Here is a 21474-nt window from a genome sequence, read left to right on the forward strand (position 1 = left end):
CATTGAGCCGCTGCCTTCGGCTCAGGTCATGATCTCAGGGTCCTGGGATCCAGTCCCGCATCGGGCTCTCTGCTCGGCGGGGAGCCTGCTTCCTCCCCTCTCTCTCTCTGCTTGCCTCTCTGCCTACTTGTGATCTCTCTCTGTCAAATAAATAAATAAAATCTTAAATAAATAAATAAATAAATAAATAAGCAAACATGGAGCCCACTTAAAAAAAAAAGTACACACATCATGATGAGCACTGAGTAATGTACAGAAGTGTTGAATCACTATATAATACACCTGAAACTAGCATAACACTGTATGCTAACTACACTGTAAGTAAAATTAGAAACTTAATAAAATTAAAAAACAAAAAGAAAGTGCTCCTGTTTAAGGGTTCAGATACGGTAGGATAGCCCCATCCTGTGCTGAAGCTCAGACCAGCCCTCCTGGGGAGCTGTTTGACCATCACGGTCAAAAGTCTTCAGAAGGTACACAGCATCGAAGTGGCAGTTCCACTCATGGAACTTGGTAGGACGGGAGTAAATAGGAGCTGACAAAAGGTTTGATCCTAGGGGTTCACTGCAACACTGATTGTAACACCAAAATGCTGGGAACAACTTGTGAGGATAACCTATAAGGAGCCTGGTCAGATAAATCCAGGTGTGAGCTACAGTGAAATTCCAAAATGATGCTGGAGAAATCTATTTTTTTTAAATTACTTTTTTTTTTTTTTAAAGATTTTATTTATTTGACAGAGAGAGACACAGCAAGAGCAGAAATACAGGCACAGGGAGCGGGAGAGGGAGAAGTATGTTTCTCACCCAGCAGGGAGCCCGATGCGTGGCTCGATCTGAGCCAAAGGCAGACACCTAATAACTGAACCACCTAGGCGCCCTGGAGAAATCTATTCCTTAACATAGATGTTCGCCATATACTCTTTCTTTTTTTAGATTTATTTATTTATTTGGGAGGGGGGAGTAGGAGCAGAGGCAGAAGAAGAGAGAATCTCTAGGTGACTCGCAAATCGCAACCCTGAGATCATGACCTGAGCTGAAACCAAGAGTCGGACACTCAACATATGGAGACACCCAGGAGTCCGTATCTTCCTTAAGAACAACAACAACAAAAGTTTTTATTTATTTATTCATTTAAGTGATATTTATCCACCTGTGGGGCTCAAACTCACCTCCCCAAGATCAAGAGTCACAGGCTCTTCCAAATGAACCAGCCAGGCACCCCTAAGTTCTCCCTTTTTTAAATGTGAAAATGTGTACCTTTTCTGCCATGAGATACATTCTTTGTATATTTTAGTTTTTAAAAAATGGAAAAAATAAAAGAATCCCTTATAGCCTTCTCTAATGAGTTTCAGGCTTAGAATCCCCACTGCAATAACCATTGCCCACTAGGGGGCTCTGGCACCTTTCTCCAACCTGGCTCCCTGGCGTCCAGAGGATGCGAAGCTGGGCCAGCCTGGGAGGACCCCACAGTCACTGCCTCATTTCCAGAAGCTCTGGGCCAGTGGCCAGCTCAGCTCTCTGTTGGGCAGCCAGCCCTGCCCAGAGGGGGCTGAACTGTGGGAGGAAAGGGATTCCTGGAAGTAATTTGTGCAGTCACCATGGTGATTAGCTCCCGCAGAGCATGTTACTGCCTTCTGCAAGTCTGGCTCTTCTCCCTGGAAATTGCCTGTGGCTACAGGGCTGACAGGCTCCTGCTTTTCTCCCTTCCCTGTCCTGTCTCCTCCCATGTGTGCTCCCACCCACGCCCTCTGCAGGGCACCAGCGTCGCCCCTCTGGCTGTGTCTCCTGTGTCCAGAGGTGAGGTCCCGTGGGGCCTTCGGGAAACTCCTGGCAGTCATCCATCGCCCAGTGGCCATGGAGATGGATCAGTCCCGGCTGCTGGTGCAGAAAGCTACCCACCGTGTGGACGTGGCAGGAAACGAGACGGAAGGCCGAAGGGCCCCCAAGGATGACAGGTTGTGAGGTCGAAGCGAGGGAATCCAGCCTGGGCTTCTACACACACTGACACTTCCTTCCCCATGCAGCTAACCGTGGAGAAAGAGCTTGGCTCCTCGACATTAATAACTTTGCTTTACTTCTGCGTGGATGTATTTGGGCAGCTTTTCAAAATGAAAAGGGGACGACAAAAGCGTTCTGAACGTTCTGTCTGTTGGCCTGGTGAACTTCTGTCTCTAAGGCAGCGGGGCCAGGGGGCCACACAGTTGCCAGGCCTTAGCTCTGCCCAGTGGGGTGCGGGTATCAGGCAAACTGAGTTAGAAAAAGAACTAAACAAAAGAGATTGATTTTTCAAGTGTGACATGATTCCTTAAGCGGCTCTGTCTGAGTATCCCCCGTGGGCAGGCACGATGCCTACAGTGACCCCTGTCTTCTCCAACTCTTCACAGGGTAGCCACCACCTCTCAGCTGAGAATCTCAACGTCCCGGTTCATGGGCACTCGAATGCCAGATACAGGGGAGGCTTGCAGGGGCCCCCCCTCGAATGCCTGACCCAGGGCAGATCCTTGCAGCTTGATTCCCCAGAGTCCTGGCTGGCCTTGGTCCCTTGTTACGTTGGGAGACAGGACTGGCTGTGACCCTGAGTGGAGTACAAGCCACTCCCCGTTCTGTGCTGTGTGTGCTGGTGATGGTCCCCGCCATCTGGGAAGATGTCCCTGTTCCCACCTTCCTGAGTCTGTCCTTGGCCCGGTACTTGCTCCCACAACGTCCTGGGTCACCCTTGCAGTCACCACCGAGTCCTCCACGCCGTCTCACTAGCTGCCGGGCACAGCCCACGCACCAGACAGGGGCTGCTTACGGAGCTTGTGGTCCAGCCGGACCTCGGGTCTCTGTTCTGAGCTGCTGTTTCCACTCCTCCTCGTGAAACTGATGATTCTTCCAAGTAGTCTGCTCTCGGGTGTGCCCTTCTACCCAGGTCTCCTCCTAGTCCTTGCAGGCTGCAGCTTTAGATATTGACATGATGAAAACTGTGGCCCCATCCGTGGCCTCCCAGACGACCAATGGTGTTAATCCGGCGAGCACAGACTGTGGATTACTGGCTCGTTCGAAGGTCCTTTGCCTTCAGCTGCCCGACCTCCTGTAAACTCCAGCAGCTGCCTGTTGTTGCCCGATTACCACGATGTGATTTTCTGTTTCCTCCTCGAATCAACCCTATAAGGGGTCCCCAATCCTACCCCATTTTAAGTATGAGGAAACAGGGGCCCAGAAAAGTGAAGTGACTTGTTTAAGGTCACTCAGCCTATCTGATCTTGGAGTTTTAGGAATTCTAGGTCCTTAATACACCAGCGCATGGCCTCTTAACCATTCAGTCATGCCTCCTTCCCAAAACTTAACCTAGAGATCCCCTGGTGGCAGAACTCACTTAGCAGAGTGGACAGCAGGTATGGTCTCACCTGAAGTCTTCCAGAACCTTCGTTATCACACAGCTGTCAGGGTACATCCCCAGGAAGAGAGCTGTTTTGAGCCACTCTGAGTCAGGCACCTGTTCCTGGGGCCCTCGGGGCTCAGGGCTCACCCAGGGCTTCCTTCCTTCCCACCTTGTGTCTTCCAGGCCTTCAGAGCAACAGGGCTGAGCAGCAACTACCTCTCGGCTCTGTTCTTTGCCTGGGCCCCTGCCTGCATTTTGCCAGCAGCCTTGACTAGATGCGCCGGGCAGCAGTGGCCAAGACAGAGCTGGAGGATGGCGGCAGCTGGAATGTCCGCACCGGGCCTGCAGTGCCCCAAGTGGTAAGTGATGTGCTCTGCACCCTGCCCGGCTTCTCTATCCTGGAATGGTCATTGCCAGCTCAACCTTCTTATGTCCCCACAGAAGGCGTTTCTGTGAGTTTGCTGTTTCGGGCAAGGAGGAAGGGGGTGCGCCGAGAGCTGAATGGGTTGTGTACAGAGCCTGGAAAGCTGGTCTCCAATCTCCAAAGCTGTGCCCCTTCCTTCCTGGCTGTGGGCTGTAAAGGCTGTGGCAGTGTGGCCCCAGATTAGGAGCCCTGTGCTTACTCCCAAACCCGCAGACTTCCTACTCCTTTGGGCCCTCCCCAGCCAGCAGAGGGACAGCCACGACTGGCCACAGCCTAAGGACCCAGGGCCAGAATGCTCCTGGGAAAATGAAATGAGCCCAAATCATGAAGCCACTGGTTTCTGATGTTCTTCATTGGAAGGTCCATAGCCCAGAATGCTAATTAAGATATTATTTTGGAAACGGCGTTTGGGGACACAAAGGAGTAAGAAAACACACCAGAGAGACTTAGTGAACGTTCTCAAAAGGAACTGAGAATAAAGGTTCATACTAGAGCCCCTCAGTCTCAGTGCCTCTGCTCCTTCCTGATCCTTGGGTTTACAGAGGATCTTACAAAGTGCACTGGCCTATACGTGTGGGGGGTGCGGATGCTGTGAGCCCTGGTACATCCTGAATCAGCGCCTCACTGACACTTACGTAAGTGTTACCATAGGACCATGCTCGCTGTGTGTGAGGGCCCCTACGACTTCCACACCCTTCTATCTGCTTCATAGTCATTTTTGGGGGGAGAAGATACGGTAGACCATACAGCATCACAATTCAGAGAGCAATATTCCCCTCTCTGGGGAAGGCAGAAATGCTCACTGTTTGAGGTCTGAGTTCTTTGAGAAATAGGTGACCCATGGGCCTGGGTGGCACGCAAAGAGAAGCCACTGGCTATAGGGACCCAGTCTGCTGATCTCATAATTTGTGAGGATGTGGCCAAAAGCTAGCTGCCCTTCCCGGCTTGGCCCAGATGGGCAGGGACTGCTCAAATCTGCTGTGTTGCAGACTCGCCCTCCTCAAGGGCAGAGCTTTACCCAGGAGAATGGCCACCAGCCACAGCCAGGGCTGTGCCATCAGCGAACAGGAGAGGCTTGGGTGCCTTGGGAAAGGGCTCACAAGAGATTCGCACCCCAGCAGTGTGGGGACGCAAGCCCTCCCCAGCTATACTGCTGGCTGCTCTGGAAAGATCAAGTTCGATTCGGGCCCCCAAATGAATGTCTATTTCAACACCAGCCGCCCTGGCAAAGTCTTCTGCAAACTCTGGCAGGGTCAGAGTACAGCCCCGGTTCTTGCCTCTGGCCACAGGAGGGAGGAGGAGGCGGGCTTTTAAAAATAAGGAAGTGCCTGGGGTGGTGGCCTGCCACATCAGGTGGCCCTCCACTGGCTCTCATGGCCTCTGGGGCTAATCTTGCCTGTTAAGAATGGTAGCTGCAGGGATAAAAATAGAAACTGTGCTGGGGAACAGCCTCACCGTTTGCTCGCTCAGATCCTTGGCTGCAAAAGCTCTGGGCCCTTGAATGCTGTGCCAAGAACGATAAGTCACAGAAGTCTCTGGGATGCAACCTCCAGCAGCCCCTCCCTCAACGATTCTAGTTCTGTTAAAAATCCTACTTCTCAATGTCAAGTGGTCCTGGCACGGTCTAGGCACTGGAGAATGTTCAGGTAAACAAAACGGGATCTCACATCTCACCAGAGGATGGTGAAGAGTATCCCCAGACAATGGTGGGAGATGTGGCAGGCACTGCTGGGCAGGTGGAGGGTTGGGCGCTTGGGAGCTTAGGGGACTCTTTCCAGAAGATGCCTTTGAGCCACTGGTGCATGACAAGAACAGGCAAGGGTGCCCTGGTGAGCAACTCAGTACGTTGGGGTGAAAAGCAGAGACTAGAGATGCCAGGTCATGCCGGGCCTCAGCGGCCTTGGTCAGGAGTTGGTGCTGATTCTAAAGGCAACAGGGGCACTTGGGTGGCATCATCGGTTAAGCATCTGCCTTCGGCTCAGGTCATGATCCCAGGGTCCCAGGATCGAGCCCCACGTTGGGTTCCCTGCTCCATGGGAAACCTGTTTCTCCCTCTCCCTCTGCTGCTCCCCCTGCTTGTGTGCACGTGCGCTCTCTCTCTGTCAAATAAATAAGTAAAACCTTAAGAAAATAATAAGCATAACAAAGTGGTGAATTTCGAAAGTGGTGTGATATGACTTGAGTTTTGACAAGATCTTTCTGTTCTCCAAACTTCACCGAATGAAGAAGGAATAAAGGAGGATTACAGCTGGCTTAAAGGTCCCTAACACTGCACAGGGCTCTAAAAGAATCACCTGCGAAAGTTTAAAAAAAAAAAAAAAAAGAGAGAGAGAGAGAGGTTGGGGGGGGGGGGGGAGAGAAAAGGAAGGGGGGGCAGGGCCTTAAGAAGATAGAGCGCAAAGGATCCAGAGGACATAGGAATCTAACCTGGTCCTAACCTGGTCTTTCCCACCTCCAACAGTTACCGTTTCTGATGAGCCAAATGTGGTAAAAATGGGATGATGATGTCAGCATTGTGCTTCTCTAGAACGCAAGTGTGTTGTGGCTGCAGGTGCACACTTGGAAGTGAGCAAACTTGGTGTGGTAATGATTGTGCCTGACCAGTTTTATTTGTGAAACATTAATCATCTTGCTACCATCTTTACGTGGCTAGACCTGTCCTCTTTTTAGCCGGGGGGGAAAGGGAACAGCATGTGATCACAACATGCTAAAGATTTTTCCCTTGTCACAGCAATATTCTATCCCAAAGTAACTGAACGCACATTCCTCCATTCCTCTCCTGACCAGCATTAGGGGCTGGATTTCTGCAGGGCTGAACCCTCCCCAGTGATCCTGTGACAGTCAAACATTCACAGGGTTCCATCAGGACTAAGGACTCTGGGGTGGGGGTGGGGGGCATTCAGCCCCTCCTGTTTTCTCAGCTCCTCATTCTCCCTGCAGCAAATTGTGGGCATGACATCCACAAGCCGCCCATGCTCCCCTAAGCCCTGATTTCAGATACTATCAGACAATTCCATAACAACCCTATAGAGGCTGGAAGAAAGACTGAATCCCAGACACCTCGCCTGGCTGGGGCACCCCCAAGACAGCAGCTGGAAATGATCTCAGAGCATAGGCTCCGTATGCTCCACCACATGCCCCCCACCCCCGCCAAGTCTCCACTGGCCGCCTGGAGATGCCCATTGCCTGTCAGCACCCAGGGCTGCAGAGCTCCCCAGGGGTAACGTGGGCGGGCCAGGCCGTGCTGCAGCTTGCCCCTCTGGGTCATTGTGAAACCCTGTGTCAGCCCAGGTTTGAAACAGTGCTTGAACATCTCTGAGACATAAGAGTTGGTATTTATACTGTCCTCCATGTTGGAACACGGCTACAGACTTGTACCCTCCGTCAACCTCGCTAATGTGTGCGAGCATCAGAGCACATGGATGGAGGCGTCTCGGACTCCAGCAACCAGGGGTCCAAATCGGCAATCTGTTGGACAAGGACTCCCGGAGCTGTTTGTTCTAACCAAGATGGCTGAGTAGAGGAACAGCTTCTGGGAATTCTGTTATCATATCAGCACTAGATAGGGAACACAGGGCAAAGGGCTGTCAAAGAGAAAGGCAGATGCTAATGACAGTGGGAAGGAGAGACATTAATCAATAATGTATTATTGCAATAGGGAAGAGGGTGCAGCATAAAAACTGCCCTCAACCTCCATTTTTTCAAGTTTTAATTTTTTTAAAGGATTTATTTATTTGAGAGAGAGAGAAATAGATCACAAGTAGGCAGAGAGGCAGGCAGAGAGAGAGGAGGAAGCAGGCTCCCTGCTGAGCAGAGAGCCCGATGCGGGACTCGATCCCAGGACCCTGAGATCATGACCTGAGCCGAAGGCAGCAGTTTAACCCACTGAGCCACCCAGGCCCTCCCAACCTCTATTTTTTAGAATGAGCATTTTCAAGGGAAGGAGGGGGGAAGAGGGTTGTACAGGGAATTTCCTGCTGATCTACAGAAAGCGGGAAGTGGGGGGCTGGTCCATGTGAAACCCACCTGGGTTTGCTGACTGGCACTCGCTTATTGAAGCTGGGCTCGGAGCCTACCCGAGACTGGGAGACAAGTGCCCTTCCTTGGAGTGTTGGCTGGAACAGAATACCTTCTTTTGGGCAGTCTTGAATTGTCTTAGGCAGCACTTTCCTGGGCTGAGGTCACTGTAGAGATGCAGCTTTGAGTTGTGAGAAACTTTGCTGCTATTTGTTCAAATCTTTTTTGATGTGGTAATGTGGGGGTGGAGGCTAGATTCATAAATCTTTTGTGCTGAGAGTCTGCAGTTTTTAACAGGCCTAGTTTGAGGGCTACTCAAGAAGAAAGCCTAGAGAAGCTGAGCGGAGTTTGGTGACCGAGAGGATCTTTGTCAGCTACGGATCTGGATTCAAACGGCCCTGGGTTTGAACCTGCCTCCATGACAGACTAGCAGGCCAATGTTGGGAAGCCATTTTTCATCTGGTTGAGTTGGTTTCCTCATCTGAGAAATGGGGAGAACAGCACTTCCCCTCTAGGACTGTCTGGGGATTAGATGAGATGAGGCATGGCTTGCAAGAAGCCCGCAGTGCACGCAGTGCGCATGCGTGCTGGTATGTGGCCGGAGTCCCAAGGGGGCTCCCCAGGGGGTTAAAGAGCAGGCTGTGCTTCAGCTGAGATTTAGGCTTGCGGGGGCTCCGGGGTCGACCCCCACCCTGGGAGTGAGGCTGCCCCACGTGACTAGAATAACAGTTACTGGGTATTTAGTGTACACGAGGTGCAAGAACCATCTATACATTATTTGAACCCTTACAATAATTGGTCACTACTTTTTCTCTGCCCATTTTGGAGGTGAGGAGACTGAGGTTCAAAGAGACTTGTGTAAGGTCAATGAATTTGAACCTAGATTCAGAGACTGCAGAGTTCTTTCCACTCTGAGGCATGGATTTTTATGGTCTCTGTGGGGCTTCCTGAGAGGTGCTGACTGCCTCACCTGGAAAAGGAGGAAGAAGTAAAGGAAGCCCCATTGAGTCAAGGGTAGCATGTCCTGCCATAAAGAAAGTATACCTATTTTTCCCATTGATTCTACTGTCAAAGCTGGTAATCTTGGGACTACCTCCTCACCACCTTTCAAGGACAGCAGGCACGGAGCAGATGGGATCTGCTCTGTGCACCTGGCTGCATGCGTGGGGTAGTGAGCTAGCATGAAACGTGTCACAGGGGTTGCCTGGGGGGCTCGGTAGGTTAAAGCCTCTGCCTTCGGCTCAGGTCATGATCCTAGGGTCCTGGGATCGAGCCCCGCCTCAGGCTCTCTGCTCAGCAGCGAGCCTGCTTCCTCCTCTCTCTCTCTCTGCCTGCCTCTCTGCCTACTTGTGATCTCTGTCTGTCAAATAAATATATACAATCTTAAAAAAAAAAAAAAAAAAACACGTGTCACAGGTTTCTGTGTATATGCATATAAGGATAGCAGCCGGGGCCCAGGGCTGTACCACATTTCCTCCTGCTTTTGAGGCAGAATATCTTCCTGTTTAAATGTTGCTTTGGGGGCGCCTGGGTGGCTCAATCGGATGAACCTCTGACTCTTGATTGCAGCCCAGGTTACAATCTCAGGGTTGCAGGATCAATCCCCATGTTGGGCTCCGCGTTCAACAGGGAGTCTGCTTGGGATTCTTTCTCTCCCTCTGCCTCTCCTCCTTCTCCCCTGCTCTGTCTCTAAATAAATAAATAAATAAATAAATGTTGCTTTGAATTGCCCACCTCACATCTATTGTTTGGTGGCGGGGGGGGGGGAACCTTCCCTTAGATAGAGTCAGTGTCCCAGAATGGATGGACACTCCCTAACCAAATATCTAAAATCTCACCCTCCAGTGACTCCAAAGAACACTTTAGTTACCACCTGTTTTAGAGAATGAATGGAACTAGATTATTTTCAACGTGAAAACATACAATTGGGCTCTAACAGGAAATACTTCAGAGTGTTGCAAAGTTCAGAGGGTGTCTGTCTTCTCAGAGCAAGTGAAGGGAGCTTTCCTCAACCTGCTGCTTCTCCTAGCGATCTCAGTTCAGCGGAAGGACAACACTAATTCAGGTCCAAGAGTCCACATCTTTCCCTGCCTCATCATGCTAAAAAGAAATGTCACTGTGCTTCCTTCCTTCCTCTCCTTGCCTCACTCTTCTGCCCTTTAAAGATTCTTTGCTTTTGTCAGCTCAGTTCCTGGTAAGGAGTTCACAGACAAAGGGGAATGGAGAGCAAGAGAGAAAGATGGATCCAGAGAAAATGAGAAAAAAAAAATTTTTTTTAAATCAGAACAAAGACTTTAGAGCAAGAAAATGAATTGAAAGAAAGAAAGAAAAGACCAACACACGCTGTCAAGGAGAAACCTAGGGGGAGAGTAACATTCTAGTTAATGTTCTAGTCACACTGAGCTGCACGGAGCAGCAAGTATATTAGGGTTTCAGTCAACTGGTCTGCAGTGGTTGGATGACTTGGAATTGAAGATTGTGTGAAGGAAGCTGATGAAGTCTGCTGTTGTTATGGAAGACTTCCCCAGAGGATAGTATTTGGCCAGAATTTTTTTTTTAAGATTTTATTTATTTATTTATTACATCACAAGTAGGCAGAGAGGCAGGTAGAGAGACAGGGGGAAGCAGGCCCCCTGCTGAGCAGAGAGCCGGATGCAGGACTCAATCCCAGGACCCTGGGATCATGACCTGAGCCAAAGGCAGAGGCTTTAACCCACTGAGCCACCCAGGCGCCCCTGGCCAGAATCTTGATAGGTAAGATTTCTTTAAGCAGAGACGGTAGGATGCACATGAGACCAGGGGCAGGAAAGCTGCTGACGGGAACTGGTGAGCAGCACAGATGAACAAACTAAACTAAATAAATCTGTGAACCAATATATATGCTATAGCGAGACCCAGAACCATGCACACTGGCAGGGACCCAAGCATGTCACTTTCCACTCTCTCAACATATATGGATGTCTGTAAGCTAACGAATTTCTCCCTTTCCCCGCAACTAAATTTATGGCTTCCCCTTCTTGGTGAACAGCACAGGGTGGAAACGTCAGCACCATCTTTCACCTCTCCCACACTTTGATCTCACAGTGGCAACCCATTAATTCTACCTCTACCTGTTCCCTCCTGCAGCCATTCCCATTGCTTTTAACGAGGCCCTTGTCATCTCTCGTGTCAGCTCTCTGCCACTGGCTTGTCTCCTCTCTCCAACCAATTTTTTTTTTTTTAAGATTTTATTTATTTATTTGTCAGAGTGAGCACAGGCAGACAGAGTGGCAGGCAGAGGCAGATGGAGAAGCAGGCTCCCGCTGAGCAAGGAGCCAGATGTGGGACTCAATCCCAAGACACTGGGATCATGACCTGAGCTGAAGGCAGTGGCTTAACCAACTGAGCCACCCAGGGGTCCCATACAACCAATTTTTTATGTCGTCTCCAGAGGATCCCTCAAAGCACCCATACAAACTTGTCACTTCAAGGCTTAAATATCTTGGTTAAGAGAAATGATAAAAATGATATTACAGGGATGCCTGGGTGGCTCAGTCGGTTATCATGACCTATGCCTTTGGCTTAGGTCATGATCCCAGGGTCCTCTCTCTCTAAAATATATAAATAAATCAAAAGAAAGAAAGAAGGGAAGGAAGGAAGGAAAAAAGAAAAAAAGAAAGAAAAAGAAAGAGAAAGAGAAAGAAAGGGAGAGGAAGGAAGGAAAAAAGTAAGCTAGTTCTTGAAAGAACTACCATATGGTCCAGGAATCCTACTTCCGAATATATATCCAAAGGAAATGAAAAGAGGATTTTGAAGAGATTGCTACACTTCCATATTCAGTGTAGCTTTATTCTCAATAGCTGAGATACAGAAACAACCCAAGCGTCCAGCAACCGATGAATGGATAAAGAAAATTCATATACATAGAATGGAATACGATTTGCTGTGAGAAGGAAAGAAACCCTACCGTTTCCAGCAATGTGGATGAAGGGTGTTATGCTAAGTGAAGTAAGTCAGATAGAAAGATAAAGGCTGTATGATCTCTATTATATTTGGAATCTAAAAAAGCCAGACTCACAGAACGATGTTACCTGGCGCTAGGTGATGTTGGTCAAAGCGTACAACCTTCTATTTGTGAAATTAGTATGTTCTGGGGAACTGGTCCAGCACGGTGATTACAGTACTACATTTTATATTTATATACCTGAAAGTTGCTAAGAGAGTACATCTGAAATGTTCTTACCACACACAAGGAGAAATGGTGATTATGTAACATGATGGAGGAATCAGATAATGCAATGGCAGCCATCATTTTGCAATACGTAAGGGGAGCCAACTGTGAACTTTACATAGTGTTATATATCAAGTCCATCTCCATAAAGTTGAAAAATAACAGAAAAAATAGAGGAGACATTTATTTATTTATTTTTATTTTATTTTATTTTTTAAAGATTTTATTTATTTGTCAGAGAGAGAGAATACACACAAGCAGGCAGAGAGGCAGGCAGAAAGAGAGAGAGGAGGAAGCAGGCTCCCTGCCAAGCAAGGAGCCCGATACGGGATTTGATCCCAGGACCCCAGGATCATGACCTGAGCTGAAGGCAGCGGCTTAACCAACTGAGCCACCCAGGCATCCCTATTTATTTTTAAAGATTTTGTTTATTTGACAGAGAGAGACAGCGAGAGAAGGAACACAAGCAGGGAGAGTGTAAGAGGGAGCAGCACGCTTTCCGCAGAGCAGGAAGCCCAAGTGGGGATTGATGTGGGGCTCGATCCCAGGATTCTGGGATCATGACTTGAGCCGAAGGCAGATGCTTAATGACTGAGCCACCCAGGAACCCCAGGAGACATTTAAAAAATAATCTGAGGTGCACCTGGGTGGCTCAGTTGGTTAGGACGTTTCGGCCCAGGCCATGATCCCAGGGTCCTGGCATCTAGCCCCACGTCAGGCTTCCTGCTCAGCAGAGAGCCTGCTTTTCCCTCTCCCTCTGCCCCTCTGCCAGCTTGTGTTCTCTCGCTCTCCCTCTCAAATAAATAATAAAACTTTAAAAAAATATAAAGCAGTTGGGGTGCATGGGTGGCTCTGTGGCTTAAGGCCTCTGCCTTAGGCTCAGGTCATGATCTCAGGGTCCTGGGATAGAGCCTTGAATAGGGCTCTCTGCTCAGCAGGGAGCCTGCTTCCTCCTCTCTTTCTGCCTACTTGTGATCTCTGTCTGTCAAATAAATAAATAAAATCTTAAAAAAAAAATATATATATATATATATATATAAGGCAGAAAAAAAAAATAATCTGAGTGGAAGAGGCTTTCTAGGCATAGCATAAAAGCCAGCGACATGAAACACTGGACAGGGGTGCCTAGCTGGCTCAATCAGAAGACCACATGACTTTTGATCTTGTGTCATGGGTTCCAGCCCCGTGATGGGTGTGGAGATTACTTAAATATATAAATAAATTAGAAAAAAGAAAACACTGGGCACCCCCCTCCCAAAACAACACCACAGTCACCACCAACAAAAAACCCCAAACCCTTAAGACAAAAACAAAACCAGAAAAGGCATCAACTAAGTGAAAAGATCAGTGATGATTGGCAGAAAATATGTGCACCATACATGAAATGACCAAATGTTAATTGCATTGATATATGTAAAGCACCTACAAATCAATTTTAAAGAAACCAACAACAACTCAATGCAAAAATGAGCAAGGTACAGTTTGTAGCAGAGGAAGGACACATGACTTCATGTAGACAAAGATGTTCCTACTCACTCCTGAAAAGGGAAATGCAAATTAATGTGATAGTGAAATGCTATTTTTCACCTATCTGATTAACGTGGCTTAAAAAAAACTTGATAAATTGTATTGGTGAGGGTGTGAGGAAACTCCTCTATGACAGTGGCAGGGGGGAAGGCATTGTATATTAGTCAAACCTCAATGGAGGATAATTCAGCATTATCTACAGTTAACTTTTTTTTTAAGATTTTTTTTTAAATTTATTTGAGAGAGAGAGCTCATGAGAAAGGGGAGGGTCAGAGGGAGAAGCAGACTCCCTGCGGAGCAGGGAGCCCGATGTAGGACTGGATCCTGGGACTCCAGGATCATGACCTGAGCCGAAGACAGTCACTCAATCAACTGAGCCACCCAGGTACCCTACAGTTAACTTTTGAACAATGCAGGGGTTAGGAGCACTGACCCCCCTACCCCCACGCAGTCGAAAATCCACATGTAACTTTTGACTCCCCAAAACTTAACTAATAGCCTATTGTTAACAAGACTTACTGATTGCATAAACAGTCAGTTAACACACATTTTGTATGTTCTATGTATTATGTACTGCATTCGTACAGTAAAGTAGGCTAGACAAATGAAAATGTTAAGAAAATAAGGAAAAGAAAATAGATTTACTGTACTGCAAAACATTTTTGTGGAAGTGGACCTGCACAGCTCAAACCCATATTGTTCAAGATCCAACACAAAATTAAAGGTGCAAATATCCTTTGATTTAGCAGCTCTGCTTCTATGAATTTCCCACGTCAGTCAAGGATATATACATTTTGGCACTGTTTATAATGACAAAAGTTTGGAAACAATCTAAAAGCCCATCTACCGGAAATTCCTTAAATAAAAATGGTACATCAACCCAATGGAATTCTACGTAACTGTTAAAGAGAATGGGGACACTTACTGTGTGCTGGTACAGAACCATCTCCTAACACACGATTAAATCCTCTGTTTGCAATACAGAACCATCTCCTAACACACGATGTCTGGGGAAGGGGAAGTGGGAGCTGAGAGCCGCATTCCGAAAAAAGGGAGATTCACTTTTCAGTTTGTCTCAGCTGATAAAGCTGATCTCCAAACCTATTGCCCCTTCTTCCTGGGCACACCGCTCATTTCCCACACTCCCTTATGCGGAGGAATGGCCAAGTGACTGAAGAGCCAGTGAAACAGGCTCAGTCATAAAAACTTCCTCTGTGCCATCTTTAATGCTCTTTTTGCCTCTGGTTGTCTGAAATGACGCCGAGCTCCACGGTAACTTTGGGAATCAGCTATTAACCTCAGAGTCATACAAGGAAAAGAGACTGGGTCCCTGGGCTCCTGCCTGGAGGGGAACATCTGTGTGAGTCACAGTGCGAGCAGGGACTTTATTGTAGGTAGTCACTGGAATTTCCTGGCGTATCTGTTACAGGAGCTCTGTTAATTCATGTGTTATCCTTTTGTGGGTTTTTTTGTTTTTATTAAATATTTTTATTTATTTGACAGAGATCACAGGTAGGCAGACAGGCAGGCAGAGAGAGGGGAGGGGGAGATGCAGGCTCCCTGCTGAGCAGAGAGCCTGATGCGGGGCTGGATCCGGGACCCTGGAATCATGACCCGAGCTGGAAGGCAGAGGCCCTAACCCACTGAGCCACCCAGGCCCCTGTTATCCTTTTGATATCACATTAGCTCTTTAACGCAAAAGGAAACACACACGCACACACTACATAGACCATGTGAATCTCCATCAGACCTTAGAACACCTTTGCCTGGCACTTAATACCTGGCATTGGTCAGCCTCTTCAGCCTTAGCTCCAGTGACTGGAGTCTCAGTAGCAACCCATACCCTTGCTGCCTACATCCGCCCCTTCCCTCTGCTTCTCTGCTGGCAAAACACAGCCCAGGTCTTCCTACCAGATTTCTTCAACTCCTCTCGGACTTTGGCTGATCCTCTGTTTGCAATGCACACGGCTGACCTTATATCCACCCCCCTTCCTAGCTAAGCTGCTCCGATTCCTCCCCAGCTCCCCAATGCCCTGCTCCAGGATGTTCTTGGAATCAAACGATCTGCAAGATCCTTGCCCCCACCCCTGCTCTCTTTAGTGCATTCTGCACAGAATGAGAAACTAGTGAGTTTCAGATGCAAATCAAGCACTCCATCCTTCTGCGAACTCCTCACCACCGTAACATCTTCTGAAGACAATTCAGGTCTCACTTATCACTTCCTGATCAAAGGATTTAAAAGCAGTGCTCTGCTCCAACCCTGTCTTCACTCCATTCGGTGTCTTCACATTCCTTACCACTTTCCGAAATGACCTCGCGTTTAGTTTAAGGTCGGCCTCTCTGACGAGAGTGTAAGCCTACGTAAGTCAAGGCTGGGGTTGCTCCGGGTCAGGCCTGTTCACGTAGGGTTCACGCACACATTAGGGGTCCGATGCACGCTGAATCTGCGAGGTCGGGTTATTGCTGACACCCGGTGCGCCGCGCGGGGGTCGGTAGCGAGGCACAAAAGGGAGCCGAGGGGAATCAGCCCAGGGCCGAAAGCCGGAGGGGGCGCCGCCGGGCAGTCTCGCCGCGGACCCGGCGGGGGGGTGGTGGTGGGGAAGTGGCAGGCACGCCCCCCCGTGCCCCGCCCCGCGCTCGCCCATTGGCGGCCGCGCCAGGGGCGGGGAGAGGTCGCGGTCGCAGTGACCCCCCCAACCCAGTACTCCTGCCCCCGCTGCGCCAGCCGGCTGCAGGGTACACACCGTTCTGCGCGCCCGCTCCCTCCGCAGCATGTTGCGCGCCGCTGCTCTCGCCGCCGCCGGCCTCGGGCCCCGCCTGGGCCGCCGTCTCCTGTCGGCCGCCGCCACCGAAGTGGTGCCGGCCCCCAATCAGCAGCCTGAAGTCTTCTACAACCAGGTAAGGCCGCCGGCCCCGGGGCTTTGTTCTCTCAGGGAGAAGGAGCCCGCCGAGTGGGAAGGCCCTGGGGTTTTTTTGGGGCCCCATTTTACCCAGTTGGGGCTTGAGAGGTTTGCTGCGTTTGGGCTTTACGCACCCCTTAGCCTTCCTTCCTTAGCATTGTGGCCCCTTCACCAACTTTGACGGCCCCCGTTCCATCCTCCGGCTGTGACTTGGGCTGCTTATTTGTTCTTGTCCCCCCGCTGTCCGTTTCCCTGCGCCCACTCGGGGTTCCAGTCTCCGCCCCTCGGTCTCTTCGTCGCTGCAGTGTCTGCACTGGGCTTTCCTCATCGCCCACCCAGACGACGTTTCCATCAAAATCCGTCTTAGCGGGAGCTTTTCTGTCTTTTTCTTGGCCATTTCTTACCCCTTCATTCTTGCCCACGTCCAAGGAAGTCCCCAAGGAAAAACGAGAAAAGGAGGGGGCCTTCTCAGCTGAAGTTCACCCATTCGCTAAGGAAAAGGCCAAGGCCCCTCGACCTGAAGCGCTCACGTCCACTCCGGGGAATGCGGAAAGGGTTACGGGACCTTCGCCTCCCGGGTGCCATCCAAATGGTGTCGGCCCTCCCGGGTGCCATCCAAATGGTGTCAGCCCTCCAAGGAGCTGGTTTTCTTCCAGCAAACCAAGAAGGGGCTTTCCGGGATAATACCGATTACCAGAGGCCAATTTCTTGCTCGGAATACTCCCTCTTTAGATCTTTTGAGTTTGGGTAAAGGGCTGGAATTCTCAGAGCAGGAAGCCGTTGTGAAAAGGGTTCGTTTTGTATGTGCAACAAACCGCCCTTCTGTGAGCTTCAGATTTCTCTTTCTGTAAAGAGGGAAGTGGGTGAGAGGGTGAGCACCCGGCCTCTTACTTTTGGTGAACTCTTAAAGCATTAACAGCTGTCCTCTGTGCACCTGCCACCATTCTGTTTTGTCAGTTTCATCCTTACAACAGCCCAGTGAGGCGGGCACTGTGATCATCTCCATTTTATAGATGAACAGCCTGAGTTACAGAGAGATTTCGCGAGTTGCCCGAAGATTGCAGCCACTGGCAAAGTTGGGGTTCACATCTAGACTCCCAAGGGAAAGCCTGTAACTAGAACGTTCCGTGCTACTATTGATGCGACTCAGGGTTGGAACAGAGGGGTCACTGCCGATTTAGGACGCCATAGAGCTGATCCCTGGCTGACTACTTTTAGCAGTGGACCTGCTTCTCTGGCCCAGAGCTGGGCTGCAAATCTGCACACAGGTGGTGGGAAAAGGCACATCTCTGTGATTGTAAGGAGTGTTACAAATGGTCACTTGCGAGGGAATTAAAAACAGGATAAAATGCCCTTTGCTTAACACAAGCCCCAAAGGCAGCAGCTCTTGTTCTTTTGGTAGGTTGCTTAATGAGGAGTTCATGGTCGGAAAACTGAACATCAGAAAGATCACACAGAATTATCCTTAAGGGAAAGGTGCCAGCATTCCGGGCCTTTGTGGACACAAGATCTAATTAAGATCTTCCTCCTTTGTGGTCACATGGAGGTGAGGAAATGTCATCCAAATGCACATGCACATGGGTCTTGTAGATGGCTGGAGTCCTGCTCTCCAGACTTAGTGTAAGTTGGAAAGGAGTGCAGTCTCCCTGCAGCACCTTTCCTTTATCACATTTGAGATCATAAAAGTAACAGTTGTTCACTGTAAAATTACAGAGTACAATAACATTTCCCCATCTCCCACTGCACACCTCCAAAGAGCACTGTTAACAGGGAGGTCTGTGGTCTTGCATTTTCTTTGTGTGCATGTGAGCAGGCATGCATCAGATTTTTTTTTTTTTTTCATAAATGAGATACTAGCACTTACTGTTCCGAAGCCCTGTCTCATTGAACAATGTTATCTGAGTTATCCTGCTCAGCACATTCATATCTTTTTTATTCTTCCCAAGGTTGCAGTGCATCCCACCATGTTGGAACTGGCTGGCTCTTAAAGTTCCTTGGGCTGTTCTCAGTGTGGCATTGTTGCTAACTCGGCTGGCAAGCATGACAAAGTCTAATCTGAGTATTTGGAGTCTCTAAGAGCCAGGAGCTCCGGTACAAATCAGATCATATTCCTGCACATTTCCCAGGGTGTTACTGAGTCCTTGAATTTCAATGAACTGGTCTTGAGTTAAGCTTCCCAAAAAGGAGCTTGTCCAGTAGGCTTTGAAGTTGCAATTCTGCAGGCTAGGTTTTCTTGCCAAGGGCCTTTGCAGGGGCGTGTGGGCTTTTGAGGGAATGTCCCACTTCAGGCTTGTTGGCTCTCTCACCTGGATGGGTGGGAGGGGGACAGGCAACAGTTCTCCTTCCTGCCTCCTCTCAATCCAAAAGAGTTTGAGGAGGGTGGTTTGGTCCACCTTCCTGGGGTCCTCTTGCCTCTACTTGTCTTGGGTGAGGCTATAGGGTAGGGTAAACTTACTGGTTGGGTTGGGAAGATTTCAGAACACGTTCTTCTTCCCCCGCTCACAAACATGGACCTGTAGGGGGAGGGCCAAGCTTCTTGAAGATGAACACTTCTTATCCTTGGCGATTTCAGAGACACACCTCTGTCAACAAACTGATTTTCATTTTTCTTTCTTTCTTTCTTTTTTTTTTTTTTAAGATTTTATTTATTTGTCAGGGATAGAGGAAGAGAGAGAGCAAGCGAGCACAGGCAGAGACGCCTGGAGAGGCAGAGGGAGAAGCAGGCTCCCTGCCGAGCAAGGAGCCCAATGTGGGACTCGATCCCAGAACGCTGGGATCATGACCTGAGCTGAAGGCAGCCGCTTAACCAACTGAGCCACCCAGGCATCCCAGATTTTCATTTTTCATTCTGTTTCTCTTTCCTGATTTGGAGAGTAACCAAGATCTGGAAGGACAACTAACAGGAAAACCCAAGGGACTGTGGCTTCAGCAAATAACCTCCCTGGCTGGAGTGTGACAGTTACTTTCATCTTTGACATCACCAATTCATGTTGGTTGATAATAAGTACCCCAGGTGAAGCCCTGCTGATTTTAGAAGCTCCTGAAGTTAAGCCCCACTGGTTTTTCAAAGCCAGGTATTATGGGGACTGTCTTCCCGATGTGATTGCCAGTGCCTGGTTTGCCTAGTGTAGGGTCTGATCTCTTGCATTTGCTTCTCCGTGTTTGTGGTGTCCTTTCCCTTTGTCTTGCCAGACGTTTGATTTCCAACTCTGTCTCTATCCTAATACCCTTCCAGTATGGCCTCCTGTCTAAGATGAACTGTGGAAGGTCTGTTCTAGCAGTCCTCAGGTGTTTTCAGAGGCAGTTGCATAGATGTAGCTGTTATCTTGGAATGTCTGTGGGACAGGGTGAGCTCAGGATTCTCCCACTCTGCCATCTTCCAGACTCCCCATGTTGGTTGATAATAATTATGAAGACCGGAATATTGTTAGATACCATGTTGCCCTCCGGACTCAGACCGCCTGCCACTCACTGGAGTTCACGTGGGCAGGTTCATTCATTCCACAGATATTATAGTTGTAATTTGTTTCCTGAAGGGGGTGAGCTAGGTCCTGGTAAACTTTAATTTGGGGTGAGTTAAATTTGTGTCTCTGTTCTTAGTTTTTTGACCACAGCACTCAGGAACGAAAGACAGAACTGACAAAAAGGAAATCAGGAAAGGATCTCCCTGTATAGAATTTTGTGGTTACAATATTAATACGTCCTCAGTATGAAAAGACAAGTATTATGGAAGTCTGTGAGGTGGGAACTCACTGGAAATACATGTAGGCATGCACAGATGTTCATTGCTGAGTAGTTTACATTAGCAAAGACCCAGGAAGCCAGCTTGCTGTCCATAGGGAAATAGAACGGGTGCTGTGGTTATAGGAAGGAATAATTCAGTTCCAGCAGTGGTTATAGGAATTCACTGGAGGTGTATGAGTCGTGGGTCTCAAAAAACAATGTGTCACGGCAGGAAAGGGTCTGGGATTCTGCAAATATAAAACTTACTGAACTACCCAAACAGACTTTTACACTGAATGTGAGTAGACTTGTAAGGGATATGCACATTGGTGTGAGGGTTGAGGGAGGGGAGCTACATGGAGAATCTCTTTGTAGGTAGTGGTTAAAGGGAACTTTGGCTTTAGTTAAAATGTTTTACCTCATTAAAGGTAAGTAACCTGTAAGCAGATATAAAAAGAAAAAAGAAAGTGACAGGCCTCTGATAGCCCACACCTGCAGATAATCACTGCTAACAGTTAGTATATACAGAAGAGAAATTTTATGTTCCTTGCTTTCCTTGGGAGATTCTTACATAATGAGCCACAGCTTATGTTGGGTAAAGCAGTGGTTTGAACTCTTTGGGTTGAATGAGTCAAGTGAAATACCTCCCTCCACACTGACCATACTGGTTTTATGGCTTGTGAAATAATAGATTCAGGTAACCTAGCTAATCAGAAGAGTTCACCAGGCCTTCCTTGGTACCTCTGATTCTTCTTCTTTTTTAATTTAAAGATTTTATTTATTTATTTGACACAGAGAGAGAGATCACTAGGAGGCAGAGAGGCAGGCAGAGAGAGAGGGGGAAAGCAGGCTCCCTGCTGAGCAGAGAGCCCGATACAGGGGCTCGATCCCAGGACCCTGACTGAGATCTTGACCTGAGCCAAAGGCAGAGGCTTAACCCACTGAGCCACCCAGGCACCCCGGGAACCTCTGCTTCTAATAATAATTATATTATAAATGAACACAAATGCCTTTCATTACCTCCCGCCTCTTCAGAATCTGTGCATCTGTGGAAACACAGAGTTACAAGCGACAGGCTCTAAGGTTTGTGATGTTGAGCTCAGGTGGCGAGGAGAGTTGTGTGTGCTGTGGACATGTGTACAGATCCCCTGATCGAATAAATTGTAATTACTGATCACTTAAGTTCTGTCAGTCCCCATGCTGAGGATGTATAACTACATTTTTACCTTTTATCCCTCCAGCAACTGTATGAAGCAGGTATTGTAGCTGTTACAGATATGGGGAACTAAGGCTCAGGCAGGGCACAT

At 48.7% G+C, this 21474-nt stretch overlaps 1 protein-coding gene across 1 annotated transcript in view; it reads left to right on the forward strand.

Annotated features, from left to right (window-relative positions):
• The first annotated feature begins 16220 nt into the window (after positions 1–16220).
• Positions 16221–21474, forward strand: part of ALDH2 (aldehyde dehydrogenase 2 family member) — a 32171-nt gene continuing 26917 nt past the window's right edge. Inside the window, exon 1 of the mRNA XM_059408437.1 lies at positions 16221–16442. Coding sequence (XP_059264420.1) covers positions 16317–16442 — 126 coding nt within the window. The 5' untranslated portion in view covers positions 16221–16316. The remainder of the gene's footprint in view (positions 16443–21474) is intronic.

The sequence above is a fragment of the Mustela nigripes genome, chromosome 8, assembly GCF_022355385.1.
Source record: "Mustela nigripes isolate SB6536 chromosome 8, MUSNIG.SB6536, whole genome shotgun sequence".
Lineage (NCBI taxonomy): Eukaryota > Metazoa > Chordata > Mammalia > Carnivora > Mustelidae > Mustela > Mustela nigripes.